We start from the raw sequence: 17823 nt of genomic DNA, 5'->3' as shown, positions 1-17823 counted from the left end.
CAATGCTTAGTGCTGGTGTTTGTGACACCTGTGTGATCTCTCACGCTCATCAGTGGTCAGTGCTTGCACTGTATCACAATAAGATGTAGTAGCTTGAAGCTAGAGGAAGGAGGGCATCAAGGGGTTTGTGTGGGGTTTTGATTGGGTGTGATAGCTACTGGCTTACAGGTCACTATAATGCATGATTGAACTTGTAGTATTAGAACACAGGAATCCAGGAAGTTTTCGATTAACCCCATCAGAGCTGCAGCCTGCCACGAGAACACGCTGCTAAAGCAAAGGTAATATTGCTCAAATAACATAATGGATGTAATGAGAGGCACATAGTAGCAAGATTTATGAAAAAAACAAACAGTTATGGTACTGGACCACTTCTTTATTGTATATTAAGGATTAAATTACTGCAATAAAAAGTCATTTAGAATTAAAAGCTAAATTAGTTTTGGACCTCCCATTTAAGTAGCACACAACCAATTTACACTAGAAAGGAAATATGTGGGGACTTGAGCTCTGAAGCATGAAAAATTAAAAATCAAATATATAGTGAATTAAGATCAGTATAACATAGTTAAAGTAAAATTATTGTTTGAATGTAATAATCTTTAACAGTGTAAATGAATTTTAATGTGATTATGCACTTTAAACTACAAATTTATAATGTAAAAAAGTAATACATTATCATAGCTTTAAGAAGATCCACAGTTTTGATGGGTTTCCTCATTATTTCCTTTACAGTGCATCCTGTCAGTGGAGAGAGCAAATTTAAATAAAGAACTGCTAAATGGTATGTACAGTCATTTTGTAATCATGAAAATAATTGTATTAATATTTTTTTGTCACGCACATTCCATTAAATGGAAAATTAGTTAGGGGGGAATTTGTGGTTGCGCTTATAATTTTTTTTCTCTCTAACTTTGTGTTCAAATCGCGGCTAGCCAATCAGAGCACAGGAAGCATCCACACTGTCCAGACACAAGGGCTTGTGCCATTGGCTGCTGAAATCACATGTCTTCTCTATATAAAAAGTGGACATATTGTGTAAGTGACATTTTATGCATGTAACTGGTCACAGACCCTGCTCCTGTGTACTGAGAGATATTAGCTAGATACATAGGCGGTTGCTTCTAAGGGCCCCGTCACACTAAGCGATGCAGCAGCGATCCCGACAACGATACGACCTGTCAGGGATCTTTGCTGCATCGCTAATACATCGCTGGTGAGCTGTCAAACAGGCAGGCTCACCAGCGATCAGGGGAGCAGCGATATCGTGGAAAGAATCGTTCCACGATGTCCTGCTCCCGCTACCAGCCTGCTGCAAGCAGGAGCAGGCTGGTAACTATGGTAAACATCGGGTTACTAAGTGCGCGTGTGCCCCTAGTAACCCGCTGTTTACCATGGATACCACTCTGCTACGGTGCGCGGGAGCCTCCTCGCACCGTAGCAGAGTGGTATCCATGGTAAACAGCGGGTTACTAAGTGCTCGCGTGCCCCTAGTAACCCGATGTTTACCATAGTTACCAGCCAGATCTTTGGTCCCGCTGGTCACACACAGCGATGTGTGCTGGCCAGCGGGAGGCCAACGACCAAAAAATGGTCCAGGACACTTTGCAATGATCAGCGACCTCACAGCAGGGGCCTGATCGTTGCAAAGTGTCACACACAGCGACATCGCTGGTGAGGTCGCTGGTGAGTCACCAAAACCGTGACTCAGCAGCGATATCGCTAGCGATATCGCTATGTGAGACGGGGGCTTAAGTCAGATAGTTTAGATAACTAGTGTCCTGTGTGTTTGTGAAAAAGACCTTACAACAATTTTTTTTTTCTTGTGCTATTACTGAGGTCCAGACAAATACAGCAAGGCCCATGTCACAGAACTCTGTTGTGCACTGCTTCTATTGTGCTCCATGAATGAGTATCCCTTCAATCTATTTTTTCACTTGCTAATGTGATACAGCAAGCAAGCCCTACTAGCCCACTCTTTCATTTTGTGGGGTTGAAATTCAGCGGTCTGCTATAATCCACCTAGTCCTTTAGTGGCATTGAACTTAAGCTGTTTTCAGAATAAAAAAAATATATTTTTTCTGTTGCTAGCCAGAATCCAAAAAATATTTTTTACTGTCACAAACGGGATACAGTCTGCTATAAGCGATCTAGTCCATTTGTATAGTTGAAATTGACCTGTCTTCAGAGTTAAAAAATATATTTTTCCTGTTAATAGCCAGAGTACAAAAAATATTTTTTTTGTCTATCCTGATTTGGTCTCCATATACAGTACAGACCAAAAGTTTGGACACACCTTCTCATTTAAAGATTTTTCTGCATTTTCATGTCTTTGAAAATTGTACATTCACAGTGAAGGCATCAAAACTATGAATTAACACATGTGGAATTATATACTTAACAAAAAAGTGTGAAACAACTGAAAATATGTCTTATATTCTAGGTTCTTCAAAGTAGTCACCTTTTGCTTTGATGACTGCTTTGCACACTCTTGGCATTCTCTTGATGAGCTTCAAGAGGTAGTCACCGGAAATGGTCTTCCAACAATCTTGAAGGAGTTCCCAGAGATGCTTAGTGCTTGTTGGCCCTTTTGCCTTCACTCTGCGGTCCAGCTCACCCCAAACCATCTCGATTGGGTTCAGGTCTGGTGACTGTGGAGGCCAGGTCATCTGGCGTAGCACCCCATCACTCTCCTTCTTGGTCAAATAGCCCTTACACAGCCTGGAGGTGTGTGTTGGGGTCATTGTCCTGTTGAAAAATAAATGATGGTCCAACTAAACGCAAATCGGATGGAATAGCATGCCGCTGCAAGATGCTGTGGTAGCCATGCTGGTTCAGTATGCCTTCAATTTTGAATAAATTCCCAACAGTGTCACCAGCAAAGCACCCCCACACCATCACACCTCCTCCTCCATGCTTCACGGTGGGAACCAGGCATGTAGAGTCCATCCGTTCACCTTTTCTGCGTCGCACAAAGACACGGTGGTTGGAACCAAAGATCTCAAATTTGGACTCATCAGACCAAAGCACAGATTTCCACTGGTCTAATGTCCATTCCTTGTGTTCTTTAGCCCAAACAAGTCTCTTCTGCTTGTTGCCTGTCCTTAGCAGTGGTTTCCTAGCAGCTATTTTACCATGAAGGCCGGCTGCACAAAGTCTCCTCTTAACAGTGGTTGAAGAGATGTGTCTGCTGCTAGAACTCTGTGTGGCATTGACCTGGTCTCTAATCTGAGTTGCTGTTAACCTGTGATTTCTGAGGCTGGTGACTCGGATAAACTTATCCTCAGAAGCAGAGGTGACTCTTGGTCTTCCTTTCCTGGGGCGGTCCTCATGTGTGCCAGTTTCTTTGTAGCGCTTGATGGTTTTTTCAACTGCACTTGGGCACACATTCAAAGTTTGCCCAATTTTTCGGACTGACTGACCTTCATTTCTTAAAGTAATGATGGCCACTCGTTTTTCTTTACTTAGCTGCTTTTTTCTTGCCATAATACAAATTCTAACAGTCTATTCAGTAGGACTATCAGCTGTGTATCCACCTGACTTCTGCACAACACAACTGATGGTCCCAACCTCATTTATAATGCAAGAAATCCCACTTATTAAACCTGACAGGGCACACCTGTGAAGTGAAAACCATTTCCGGTGACTACCTCTTGAAGCTCATCAAGAGAATGCCAAGAGTGTGCAAAGCAGTCATCAAAGCAAAAGGTGGCTACTTTGAAGAACCTGGAATATAAGACATATTTTCAGTTGTTTCACACTTTTTTGTTAAGTATATAATTCCACATGTGTTAATTCATAGTTTTGATGCCTTCAGTGTGAATGTACAACTTTCAAAGTCATGAAAATACAGAAAAATCTTTAAATGAGAAGGTGTGTCCAAACTTTTGGTCTGTACTGTACTAGATTGGCTGTAGTGGAAGAGGTGTCGGTCCTAATTCTACTATTTATACTGTACTGAAATTGATGCCACTTCGCTGGTGTTAGACCCTAATTTAGGGAAATGTGAACACTCCTGGTTGGGTATCCATCTGCTGGGCTGGCTATAGTGGAAGAGGTGTCAGTCCCCATTATACTACTTCTAATCTACTGAAATTGATGCCACTTTGGTGGTGTCAGACCCTAATTTTTTTTCATGTGAACACTCCTGGTTGGGTCTCCATCTGCTGGGTTGCCTGTAGTGGAAGAGGTTTGGTCTCCATTATAATAGTTATACTCTCAGTGAAATTAATTTTTTGGATGCAGATATAAACTAAAAATTGGTTTTCAATAAACAACCATCAGCTGCCCTATCAAACGCATCTGCTGCTTCTTCCTCCTCCTCTGTTACTGTGCCAAATATTGTCACACAGGTCACTGACAGTAGAACCTACGGTAGTATACCTGATCCAGTCAGGCTGAGTGAGAGCCTGTAACATCTCCACCTCATGGTCCAGCAGTTTGTCCGGTTCACTGTACTCCACCCTCTCTCACCATTGCAGCCAGCCCTTGGTCCTGTAGTTGTGGTCACATAAAAGATTGTTTCCTCCTACACATGACCAAGCTTAGAGATTGAACTCCAATTTGTTGGCCATGGAAAAGGTGGTTTCAGGCTCTATTTTTTTGAAATGTGAACACTCCTGGTTGGGTCTTCATCTGCTGGGTTGACTGTAGTGGAAGAGTTGTCGGTCCCCATTATACTAGTTCTACTCTAGTGAAATTAATTCTTTGGTGCAGATATTGTTGTCACAGGGGTACACATGATATAATAGAAATTGGTTTTCTTACTATCGTGGTATAAAGCAGGCTATATTTCATGTTTTAATTCTTTGGTGCAAATATTGTTCTCCATAAAGGGGTAAAAAATTCTTTCTTCTGTTACTAACGTGATACAGTAGGCGACATCTTAGTTTAAAATAGTTTAGACGATATCTCCTATGTTATACAGGCCTCTTCCACAGTAAAAAAAATACTTTTTAATGTTACTAACATTATACAGCAGGGGACATCTCAGTTTGAAATAGTTTGGAGCATATCTGCTATGTTATACAGGCCTCATCCTCACTAAAAAAAAATCTTTCTTTTGTTACTAACGTCATACAGCAGGCCAGATGTCAGTTTCAAATTTTTGGGTGCTGATATTTTTCTTCCCACAAGGGTACATATAAATAAATCAAAATTGGTTTTCTCACTACTGTTGTATATAAAGCAGGCTACATCTCCTCTTTTAATTCTTTGGTGCTGACATTGTTCTCCATGCTTGGGGTACGCATTAGTGATGAGCAAGCACTAAATGTACTTAACTTAGTGGTTCAGCGGTTTCTCAAAACCTACCCAGAGCTGCTTGTGAAAGTCCAACTCATGTGTGCCCATTTCAGAAAGTCAGCTACAGCTTCCACCACCCTGGCAGTGCTTCAGCAGCATTTGCAGCTTACAGATCACCGACTGCTGTGCAATATGACCACACTTTGGAAATCAACGTTGCAGATGTTGGGAAGGATTTGTGAGAGGCAGAGGGAAGTTGCTAAATAGCAGCTTCAACACGCCCATTGGAATTCAGGTCAGCCTCCACACATAAGAGCTGATGAGTGGGCATGGATGTCTGATATCTGTGTTGTCCTCCAAAATTTTAAGGACTCCACCAAGATGGTGAGTGGTAATGATGCCATAATTAGCATCACCATCCCACTTCTCTGTCTACTGAAACGCTCGCTGCTCACAATTAAAGAGGAGGCTTTGCAGGCGGAGCAAGGAACTGTACAGGGTGATGCTACACAGCCCAGCCTTATCTCATCTCAACGCGGCTTGGGTGATAATGAGGAGAACATGGACAGTCGTCCTCTTGGTGAGGACAGGGAAGACTTGGCTGTCTTGGAAGTCTTGATACCTCTGTCTGTGGGAAAGCTGTATGAGTTTCGCTTAATGATGACCTTCAGTGGTCTAAACCGTGGCTTTGCTTATGCATGTTATTTCTCAAAACGCATTGCAGATCAGGCCATTGCCCAACTCTGTAGTCATGAAATTCAAGGTGCAAAGAAAGATCTTTGTGTGTCGAAGCATCACCGAGAGGTGTGAGCTGATGTTGGACTGGCTGTCATTGCTTATGTAACAAGCTGCATTAGAGTACTTTCCTGGGAAAAATGACAGCCGGAGTAAATACGGTATGCCAGTCTTTTCACCGACCTAAAGAATATGGCTGAGGTGAAATACAACTGTCACCAAGAAGCAGTGTCAGACTGAAGAACATTGGACCCACCAGAGGATTTGATTCTGAGGGCCCACCTTTCTTGCCCAATCAAGAACCCCATAACCGCTGCAAGGTTTGCGCTATGAACTCTCTTGAATGAGAAGCCAGGGCCCATCGGAGGAGTCTCCGGTTCTCTGGTGGGCCCATCCAACCCTGCAGAGTATCAGCCCTACATGCATACATACTTTATAAGGCCGAAAAAAGACAAGCGTCCATCCAGTTCAGCCTATTTCTTGTGCACTGCAGCTATTCCGCAGCATTGATCCAGGGGAAGGCAACAAAAAACCATGCGGTATAGGCCAATTTACATCATTGAGGAAAAATTCACTTCCCGACACCAATCTGGCAGTCAGATTAAATCCCTGGATTAATTAACTATCACTAAGCATAAGATGTAATTTTATTGTTCTCAAGAAAGGCGTCCAGGCCTCTCTTGAACTCATTAAGTGAGTTGGACATCACCACTTCCTCTCCCAGAGAGTTTCAGAGTCTCACGGCTCTGACCCTAAAGAATCCCCTTCTATGCTGGTGCAGGAACCTCCTTTCCTCCAGACGCATAGTGTGCCCCCTCGTCTTTGTCACCATTAGAGATGAGCGTTGTTCTACTCGAACTGTTCACCAATCTCAAATTCGAGTTGTTTTGGGCGGTGTTCGAGCCGTTCGGGGAACACGAACGATTTGAGAAAAATTCGGCTGTTCAAGGTTATGTTCGATAACTGTTCGTGCACCAAAATCATAGCTGGATTTTTTCTCAGTAATGATGAAAATGAATGTTAATACGCAGTTTGAGTGTACAGCGGGGTGGGGGGAGGGGCAGGGGATGGATCTCTGCAGGAATAATGAAGATCTCCATTTTTTTTTCTCTTTCCTGCATTTACAGTGGGGAGGTGCAATCTGTCAGCCTATCAGCAGCGCGCACACGGAGCGAAGTGATTTTTTTCACACAAGCAAGGGCATGTGTCATTGGCAGTGTATGTCACATGTCCTTGCCCTATAAGACCAAGCCATTTTCCCCGTCGCCACCATTTTCTCACTGCTCCAGCTGCGTTTTAGACGGCACCGCTGTTGCTGTGTGCGCTATACCTTGTTAATTTCAAGCCAATTTTCGCACAAATCTACAGATAGCTTGGGAGTAGGGAATAGTTGTGATTGCAGTCCTTTTAAGGACTAGGTTACAGCATTTCCTACGACTTTTATCAGGCAGGTCTGTGCTCTTAAATAGATAGATTGTGGGAGTAAAGACTAATTGTAATTGCAGTCCTTTTCAGGACTAGGTTACATCAGTTCCTATCAGTTTTTGCCAGGCAGGTCTGTGCCAGTGCTGTGCAAGTTTTTTTCACAGCATTTGGCTGAATCTAGCAAAGCTAATCCTTTTTGGCCTATTGCAGAGTGTGTTAGTCAGTGGAGTAGCCTATCTGTGTTGCAAGATATACCACCTGTGTATAGAATACCAATTTTTTTACTGCACCTAGTGAAGTAAAATCTTTTGGGCATAGCATCATTCTATTAGTCCATCTATACTGGACTAATAGAATATTTGGGCTTCTAGCAGTTTGTGGGACTTGTTCTATTAGTCCATCTATACTGACCTCCATCAGGTTGCAAATTCAAAATAATTTTTTGTCTGCATCTAGCTCTGAAAAAATATTTGGCCTTCTAGCAGTGTGTGGGACTTTCTCTATTAGTCCATCTATACTGACCTCCATCAGGTTGCAAATTGAATATAATTTTTTTCTGCATCTAGCTCTGAAAAAATATTTGGGCTTCTAGCAGTGTGTGGGACTTGTTCTATTAGTCCATCTATACTGACCTCCATCCGGTTGCAAACTGAATATAATTTTTTTCTGCATCTAGCTCTGAAAAAATATTTGGCCTTCTAGCAGTGTGTGGGACTTTCTCTATTAGTCCATCTATACTGACCTCCATCAGGTTGCAAATTCAAAATCATTTTTTGTCTGCATCTAGCTCTGAAAAAATATTTGGCCTTCTAGCAGTGTGTGGGACTTTCTCTATTAGTCCATCTATACTGACCTCCATCAGGTTGCAAATTCAAAATAATTTTTTGTCTGCATCTAGCTGTGAAAAAATATTTGGCCTTCTAGCAGTGTGTGGGACTTTCTCTATTAGTCCATCTATACTGACCTCCATCAGGTTGCAAATTAAAAATAATTTTTATCTGCATCTAGCTCTGAAAAAATATTTAGCCTTCTAACAGTGTGTGGGACTTGTTCTATTAGTCCATCTATACTGACCTCCATCAGGTTGCAAACTGAATATAATTTGTTTCTGCATCTAGCTCTGAAAAAATATTTGGCCTTCTAGCAGTGTGTGGGACTTTCTCTATTATTCCATCTATACTGACCTCCATCAGGTTGCAAATTCAAAATAATTTTTTGTCTGCATCTAGCTCTGAAAAAATATTTGGCCTTCTAGCAGTGTGTGGGACTTTCTCTATTAGTCCATCTATACTGATCTCCATCAGGCTGCAAATTAAAAATAATTTTTATCTGCATCTACCTCTGAAAAAATATTTGGCCTTCTAGCAGTGTGTGGGACTTTCTCTATTAGTCCATCTATACTGACCTCCATCAGGTTGCAAACTGAACATATTTTTTTTCTGCATCTACCTCTGAAAAAATATTGGGCTTCTAGCTGTGTGTGGGACTTGTTCTATTAATCCATCTATACAGACCTCCATCAGGTTGCAAACTGAATATAATTTTTTTCTGCATCTACCTCTGAAAAAATATTTGGGCTTCTAGCTGTGTGTGGGACTTGTTCTATTAATCCATCTATACAGACCTCCATCAGGTTGCAAACTGAATATAATTTTTTTCTGCATCTAGCTCTGAAAAAATATTTGGCCTTCTAGCAGTGTGTGGGACTTTCTCTATTAGTCCATCTATACTGACCTCCATCAGGTTGCAAATTCAAAATAATTTTTATCTGCATCTACCTCTGAAAAAATATTTGGCCTTCTAGCAGTGTGTGGGACTTTCTCTTAGTCCATCTATACTGACCTCCATCAGGTTGCAAACTGAATATATTTTTTTTCTGCATCTACTTCTGAAAAAATATTGGGCTTCCAGCTGTGTGTGGGACTTGTTCTATTAATCCATCTATACTGACCTCCATCAGGTTGCAAATTAAAAATAATTTTTATCTGCATCTAGCTCTGAAAAAATATTTGGCCTTCTAGCAGTGTGTGGGACTTTCTCTATTAGTCCATCTATACTGACCTCCATCAGGCTGCAAATTAAAAATAATTTTTATCTGCATCTACCTCTGAAAAAATATTTGGCCTTCTAGCAGTGTGTGGGACTTTCTCTATTAGTCCATCTATACTGACCTCCATCAGGTTGCAAACTGAATATATTTTTTTTCTGCATCTACCTCTGAAAAATATTGGCCTTCTAGCTGTGTGTGGGACTTGTTCTATTAGTCCATCTATACTGACCTCCATCAGGTTGCAAATTGAATATAATTTTTTTCAGCATCTAACCCAGCCAATAGTTTTGGCCTAATACCACTGTTTGGCCACTCAGCTCTGCTCGGTTCCCATCCATTGTTTTTTTGTGCAAACAACTCCAGAGTTGTGAATAAGTTAACCACCAAAATGAGTGGAAAAAGGCCTGCTGCTGGTGGAAAGGGGAATAGGCGTGTTGGGAAGGGGAAAAAAGGTTGTGTCCGTGGGGTAGGTGTTAAAGCAACAGTAACATCTGCAGAAGAAAGACCATCTTCCAGCCAAACTAAAATGTCTACTTCTTTTAGCGGACAATGTGATAAGATCCCTTTCTTACGGCCACGCCAATCGCTACAAATTCCAGATGAGGCACAAAAACAGCAGGTGCTTCTACGGATATCAAGTGCTCCTTTAAGTGGGCTCTCCTCCACATCAACTTCAACATCACAAATACTCCAGTCCTCAAAGGTGTCACCCCAATCGCACTTGCTTCCTCACAGCTCCCAAATCTCCAGCTGCCCGTCTGAGTATGAGGTAGAACAGATGGTTGATTCTGCAGAGCTGTTTACTCATACTATAGCCTGGGAATCAGAGGTCGACTCCAGTGCTTCTGTGAATCCAGATGAGGAAATGATCTGCACTGATGCCCAGAATCTTTGAGTCGGATCCAGGACCAGACGCAGAAGGTTCTGACCATAATGTAGACCCTCATTCCCATACTGTAACTCCTGTTGGTGGAGACAATGAGGAAGACGATGATGAGACTCAAATACCTGATTGGAGCGACAACTTTAGTTTTTTGTCAGGGCAGGAACAGGTTGGCTCTGAAGACGACGGGTGTGATAACGCACAGGGTGATGATGATGAGGTTGGAGATCCCACTTACTGTCAACCCACAGTCAGCCAAGAGATGAGGTCAGCAGAGGAGGTGGAGGAAGATGCTAGTGACGACGAGATCAGGTTGCGCCTTCCTATACAGAGACGTAGTACTGGAAGCACGTCAACAACTGCATCCTCAAACACAACTCTGCCTCTCACCACAAGTCGTGGTGGCTCTTCAGGTCGCATGGGTGCTAAGCCTTGCATAGCCTGGACATTTTTTCAGATCGATAAAGATGACCCAACTCGTGTTATCTGTAACATTTGTCAGCAAAAGCTAAGTAGAGGCCAAAAAATACATAGTTTGAGTACTTCATGCATGAACCGGCACATGGACATGAAGCATAAGTTGCAGTGGGAAGCTCAGTGTGCTACAATGCGGCCTAGCCGGCCGGGCCAACCACCGTCTGCCATATCTTGTGCATCCGCGGCCTCTTCATCCTCTGTAACTGGGGGGACAGCGTTCACACCTGTTTTGGGGCGCAGACCTGCCACCTCTTTACCCGCAACAGCCAGCGTGATTGGCAGGTCATCATTTTCTTTGGAGGTGGGAACACCAGCTGGTGTTGAGCGCTGTCCGACATCGATAGCACCACCTTTGGATCAAGGCAACCTAACATGTCCGCCTGCATCTTCCTCACAGACCGGCAGTTTGCCGGGGACACCCTTATCAACCCCGTCTAAGCACAATAGCCAGCCCTCGGTCCCTCAGATGTGGACAAGTAAAAGACCATTTCCTCCTAGCCATGAGAAAGCTAAGAGGTTGAATTTCACCATCTGCAAGCTCTTGGCTACAGAAATGCTGCCTTTCCGCCTGGTGGACACAGAGGATTTTCGAGACCTTATGTCCGTCGCAGTGCCCCAGTACCAGATGCCCAGTCGGCACTACTTCTCAAAGAAAGGTGTGCCTGCGCTCCACCAGCATGTCGCACACAACATCACCGCTTCTTTGAGAAACTCTGTGTGTGACAGGGTGCATTTCACCAGAGACACTTGGACGAGTAGGCATGGACAGGGGCGTTACATGTCGCTGACTGGGCACTGGGTAACTATGGTGACAGCAGGACAAGGGGCTGATGCAAAAAGTCTTGCCGTCCCCACGAGTTGTGCGTCAATCCTCTTTATGTCAAAGTTCCTCCACTGCTTCTGCCTCCTCAACCTCCTCTCGGTCTTCCACCTGCACCCAAAGCCTGTCTGGTCATGCCACAAGCTTTCTAACTGCGCAGAAGGGATCCTGCACACCTCCTTACTATGCTGGCAGTAGGGCTCAACGTCATCAGGCGGTTTTTACATTGAAATGTCTGGGAAATGTGAGTCACACAGCTGAGGAGTTGTGGTCAGCTCTGGAGAACCAATTTCATGAATGGTTGTCTCCACTGGACCTGAAACCAGGGAAGGCCGTGTGCGACAATGCTGCAAACCTGGGTGCGGCCCTTCGCCGGGGCAATGTCACACACGTGCCTTGTATGGCTCACGTGTTGAACCTGGTTGTCCAGCAATTTTTAGCCCACTATCCCAGACTAGATGGCCTTCTGCAGAGGGCACGGTCGCTGTGTGCTCACTTCCGCCGTTCGCATCCCGCAGCTCAGCGACTTACATCTCTACAGAAGTCGTTGGGCCTGCCACTTCACCGGCTAAAATGCGATGTGCCTACCCGGTGGAATTCAACTCTGCACATGTTGCAGCGACTGTGGCAGCACCGACAAGCCCTGGTACAATACGTTCTGATGTATAGCCTGGGCCAACGAGATCCAGAGGTGGGGCAAATCACGCTGGAGGAGTGGTCTCAGATCAGGGACCTATGCACCCTTCTGCACAGTTTTGAAATGGCGACGAAGATGTTTAGTGCTGACGATGCCATTATCAGCATGTCTATTCCGGTGATTTACATGCTGGAGCACATGTTAAACAGAATTCGGAGTCAGGTGGTGGCACAAGAGGAGGTGGAGGAAGTAGAGGAGGAGGAGTTGTATGCGGAAGGGCTAACATCTGCAAGATCCAGACGGTCGGCAGCACCAAGGCGGCAGGCATGTGAGGGTGGGGGAGATGGTTTTACCAGGGCGCATGGTAGCAGCCAAACTAGTGAGGAAGGTGCAGGAGCCCAGGAAGAAGTGGAGGACGAACTGATGGAAGACTCATCAGATGAGGGAGACCTTGATCACATTTCTGTTGTGCGAGGTTGGGGGGAGAGGACAGAGGAAGGAAGCATGATTGTTACCTCGCCACCAACACAACAGGGACTTGGTGCTCCTGGATGCGCAACACACATGAGTGCCTTCTTGCTGCACTACCTGCAACATGACCCTCGATTGTGAGAATTAGAAATAATCCTGACTACTGGGTTGCCACACTGTTAGATCCCCGGTACAAAAGTAAATTTGCAGAAATTATTCCTGCCATAGAAAGGGATGCACGCATGCAGGAGTATCAGCAGAGACTGTTGCAGAATCCTACATGTGCTTTTCCACAAAACACCGGTGGTGCACGTAGTGAATCTCACAGTTCCAACTTGCCAACCGTGGGACCGTCAAGTGTTCAGCACTCAAACCGTAACAGAACCACAGTATCTGCTGGTAACATCAATTTTGCGGAATCATTTCACCACTTTTTTAGCCCATCATTTGCAATGCCACAGGAAACAAGAAGTCTGACACATAGTCAACGCCTAGAGACGATGGTACAGGAGTATCTCCAAGTAAACATTGAAGCCATGACTGTGTCACTGGACCCTTGCTCTTTTTGGGCTTCCAATCTGGATAAATGGCCAGAGCTAGCCACTTACGCCTTGGAGATCTTGTCATGCCCCTCAGCCAGCGTTCTGTCCGAACGTGTGTTCAGCGCTGCTGGTGGTGTGCTGACAGATAAGCGCACGCGGCTCTCCACTGATAATGTAGACAGACTCACGTTCATAAAGATGAACAAATCATGGATCCGAAACGACTTTTCTACCCCTGTGTCATCCTGGGGAGAGTAAAAGCTTGATGATTGGTTAAAATCACCCTACCAACCGTTTTAAGCTTTCAAATTACTAATCATGTTTATCTGTATCTTGGCAGGAAAATAATTTGGGCTTTGTAGCAGTGTGCAGCACTGATTCTATTAGGCCATCTATAATAAGCTCCACCAGATTTAAAATTACTAATCATGTTTATCTGTATCTTGACTGGAAAATAATTTGGGCTTTGTAGCAGTGTGCAGCACTGATTCTATTAGGCCATCTATAATAAGCTCCACCAGATTTAAAATTAATAATAATTTTTAGCTGCATCTAGCCCGGAAAATAATTTTGGGGCTCCGAGATGCGCAAGACACATAAGTGCCTTCTTGCTGCACTACCTGCAGCATGACCCTCATATTTTCAGAATTCGAAGTAATCATGACTACTGGGTTGCCACACTCTTAGATCCCCCAAACTTTTCGATCAACCTTTTCATTTTAATAAAGACCAAAAAAATGGTCATTTTTGAAATTATAAGCATTAGCAGGTTATTAGAAACTGAAATCAAACAGTTTTCAACTCAAAACTTTATTCTAGGTGATGTTACATTTTCACATAGGACCCCTTTTTCGAAAGGAGCTTCTGAACTCTCTCGTCCATTGAATTTGTCAGGTTTTGGATGGTTTCTGCTTCAATTGTTTTGCATGAGGACAGAATACCCTCCCAGAGCTGTTGCTTAGATGTGAACTGCCTCCCGCCATCATAGACACTCCTTTTGATGATGCTCCAGAGGTTCTGAATGGGGTAGAGGTCAGGGGAGCATGGGGGTCACACCATAAGTTTGTCCCCTTTTATGCCCATATCAGCCAGAGATGCAGATGTTTTATGTGCAGCATGAGATGGTGCATTATCATGCAAAAAAATGATCTTGCTGTGAAATACACGGTTCTTCTTCTTGAACCATGGCAGGAAGTGCTGTTTGAGAAAATCCACATACATTATGGAGTTCATCTTTAGCGCCTTCAGGGATCCTAAAGGGGCCGACAATCTCTCTCCCCATGATTCCAGCCCAAAACATTACTCCACCTCCTCCTTGTTGGCGCTGTAGCCGTGTTTGCGTGGTGTGTCCATCAACCAGCCATCCTCCACTCCATCCATCTGGACCATCGAGCGCTGCACGGCACTCATCCGTGAACAAAACAGTTTTGAAATCAGTCTTCATGTAATGTTTAGCCCACTGGAGCCGTTTCTGCTTGTGTGAAGTGGATAGAGGAGGTCGACAGGATGGCGTATGCACAGCTGCAAACCTCTGAAGGACCCTGCATCTTGTTGTTCGGGGGACGTTGGAGGCACCAGCAGCTTCAAAAACTTGTCTGCTGCTATGACAAGGCTTTTTTTGCCGCTGCTCTTTTAACCTGACGTAATTGCCTGTAGGAAAGAGTCCACAATTTGCCCTTATCAGCACGCACACGTGTGTACTGTGAATCAGCTACATACTTCTTGATTGCCAAGACACTTCATCCTGATCATCGCACAATGTTGATTGTAGTCATGCCTTGACCTAAACACTCCACAATTTGTTGCTTCTCAGCAGCCGACACATCCTTTTTCTTTCCCATTTTGGCAGAAAATGTAGGCTGCTTAATAATGTGAGACAGCCTTCTTAAGTAGTCTTGCCTTTCATTGGACACACCTGCCAAACTAATTAGCACAGGTGTCTACAATTGCTTACAGTGATATAAAGAGCCCTGACACACATCACCATCAATGAGTTTAACTGACAAACAAACAAATTCTTCCCTTATCACTCCTAAACACTTTTTGCATAATAATTTGGAATACAGTGTACATGTGCTCTTCCACAAAACACCAGTGGTTCACGTAGTGAATCTTACAGTTCTAACTTGCCAACCGTGGTCTGTATGGAGTTGTTCAATAAAGGGCCCAAAATTAAGATAACATAGATGGGAGAGGTCTCTATGAATAGGAATTCCTAAGTATTTGATACCCTGTGAGGGCCAGGCAAAGGGAAAGTTGGACTGGATGGAATCCTATATGGATTTGGGGAGGGAGACATCGAGGGCCTCAGACTTCGCTGCATTGATTTTAAAATTTGACCATGTAACAAAGTGATCTATTTCAGCCATAACAGCATGGGTGGATATATGTGATTGAGTGATATATACTAGGACATCATCAGCAAATAGAGAGCACTTGTACTCTGTGCCTCCTACCTCAATCCACCTAATATTGGGGTTATGGCGAATTGATGAGAGCAGGTGCTCCGTCACTAGGATGTATAAGAAAGGGGACAGAGGACATCCCTGTCTTGTCCCATTGGTGATTGTGAAAGGTGATGAAAATGTTCTGATGCACCCGCTGGGCCTTGGGACACCCGGAGCCGGACCGTTTTTGGTGGATGCTGGTGGTTGTAGTCTTCGTTGCGGCGACCCGGTTCCGTGGCTCAGGGTGGTCAAACCAGTGGCGGAACTATTTATGTGGTTTTGATGTTTAAATGTCCGACTACGCCACCCGTGGATTGCGGTCAGAGTGAACCGCCGCTGCAGGGCAGACCGCTGAGGCTGGTGTTGTGGGTGCAGCAGAGCGTAGCATAACTCCCCACGGGAGGAGTATAGCCTCAGGGCAGTGTATGCGGAGGATGGGGGTGATGGTGCAGGGCAGCAGCAGTAACGACACGGAGTCAGTGATGCAGTCCAGGGCCTTTACTCACAGTTCTTATTATCCAGACCACGTCTGCAGGTAACGGCTGCCCACGTCGTACTGTGCTCACCAGGTGAGGGGCTCAGACAACTCCCAGATAACTTTGGAGCGCTTCACAGGACCCCCTTTGTGTGTCCTTTGTCTGGCCTTTCTTACCAACCCTTCTGTCCGGCTGCCTCGGGCCTCCTCTTGGTAAACTTGGCGCCAGTTTCCCTGACCCTATGTGCTGCCCTCCTAGCGGGTGTAGCGAGGGGCTGCACCACATAAAATGTCACAGCCTCTGGTTTCTAGCTGAGGGTCGTTTCCTGCCTCCACTAGTTTCGGGGACCGGTCTCCCCCTTTGGCCTGACCCCTCCACGCAGGTGGATTCGGGCGTGCGGTGGCGACTCGCCCGTCCGCACCCCTGGGATCCCTTCGTTCCTCATTCCTGGAGCCTTCTCCGCTCCTCTTCCTTCCTTCTCCCTCTTCCAGGCCTCGGCCTCTGTTACTAGGCCCTCCTCCGGAGCAGAGCTCATGCAGAGCCCCTGCTCCCTGCCACTTCTGCTCAGACTTCTCTGCACTGAACTAAGATGGTGCCCACCTTTTATATTCCCTTCTCAATGCACCCAGGAACTGCTTCCTCCCTGCTCCTGCACTACAGGGTTCCCCTTCCTCAGTGTTCCCTCCCCCCACTCCAGCCAGGGACAGGGACTGTCGTGCCCATCTCAGGGGCATATTGGTCGCCCTGCCCCACGGCAATGTGGTGTAATGCATGCAGGTGTCGGGTCCTGATCCACACTCCATCCGTACCTGAGAGTGAGATATCACACCTCTGGGTGAGGTGCAATACCTCTGTAGCAACAGAGCCTTCAGGGTGCTACAGTTCCATTTATCTTCTGCCTAGGTGACGTATTGTGATACAGGGCCGTGATTTTGGCTATAAAAGGGTCCCCTAGACCCCTACCCCAAGCTTTTTAAGAGAATCATATATGGCGTGCCAGGAGACTCTATGGAATGCTTTCTCAGCATCCAACGAGAGTATCTAATTACAAATTTTTAACTGCATCTAGCCCAGGAAATACTTTGTGCCTAGTAGCAGTGTCTGCTAGTCAGCGGATTATCCCGGCTGTTAAGCAAGCTAAACCACCTGTAGTTTGGACACTTAATTTTTTCAAAGGAAATGCATCGGGACCACGGGATACTCAGTGAAGAGCATCAGGAGGCACCCCAAGGCATAGGGGCTGGGACTGGCAGTAGGATGCCTTGCGGTGGACAGCCGAGCTTGATCCTTATAAAAGCTTTTTAACTGCAGCAGCTTTAGTGGACGCTACTGGAGCTGGAATTACGCGGCTGCTGGCATGAGACTTGCCCTCCAATAGATCCTTGTAAATGGATTTAAAGTGTATTCATTCAAATTAGAGAGACAATTTAAATTAAAAAGCTTAGAGCTGCCTCCACCACAGGGGGGCTCGCTCGACCCACCAGCGGACAGGCACCAGTATTGGGAGAGGGGGGCTGGCCGTCAGGGTTCACTGCGGCTCTGGCACAAACCCGGCGACACGGAGGTGGCACGGGCAGGAGCGGACTGAACGTGTCGGCTTCTCACTTTTTGGATTT

The 17823-nt window shown here is 45.1% G+C and overlaps 1 protein-coding gene across 3 annotated transcripts in view; it reads left to right on the top strand.

Annotated features, from left to right (window-relative positions):
• KMO (kynurenine 3-monooxygenase) overlaps positions 1 to 17823 on the top strand; it is a 1041428-nt gene that overhangs the window by 425471 nt on the left and 598134 nt on the right. For all 3 annotated transcript variants that reach the window (XM_073673271.1, XM_073673270.1, XM_073673272.1), the window contains one exon: positions 736 to 784. In XM_073673271.1, the coding sequence (XP_073529372.1) occupies positions 736 to 784 (49 nt within the window). The remainder of the gene's footprint in view (positions 1 to 735; positions 785 to 17823) is intronic.

The sequence above is a fragment of the Phyllobates terribilis genome, unplaced genomic scaffold (assembly GCF_046119375.1).
Source record: "Phyllobates terribilis strain yellow unplaced genomic scaffold, ASM4611937v1 Scaffold_3__8_contigs__length_932513732, whole genome shotgun sequence".
Classification (NCBI taxonomy): Eukaryota; Metazoa; Chordata; class Amphibia; order Anura; family Dendrobatidae; genus Phyllobates; species Phyllobates terribilis.
The sequence above is the reverse complement of the archived record's forward strand: the minus strand, read 5'-3'. Positions and strand labels throughout refer to the sequence as shown.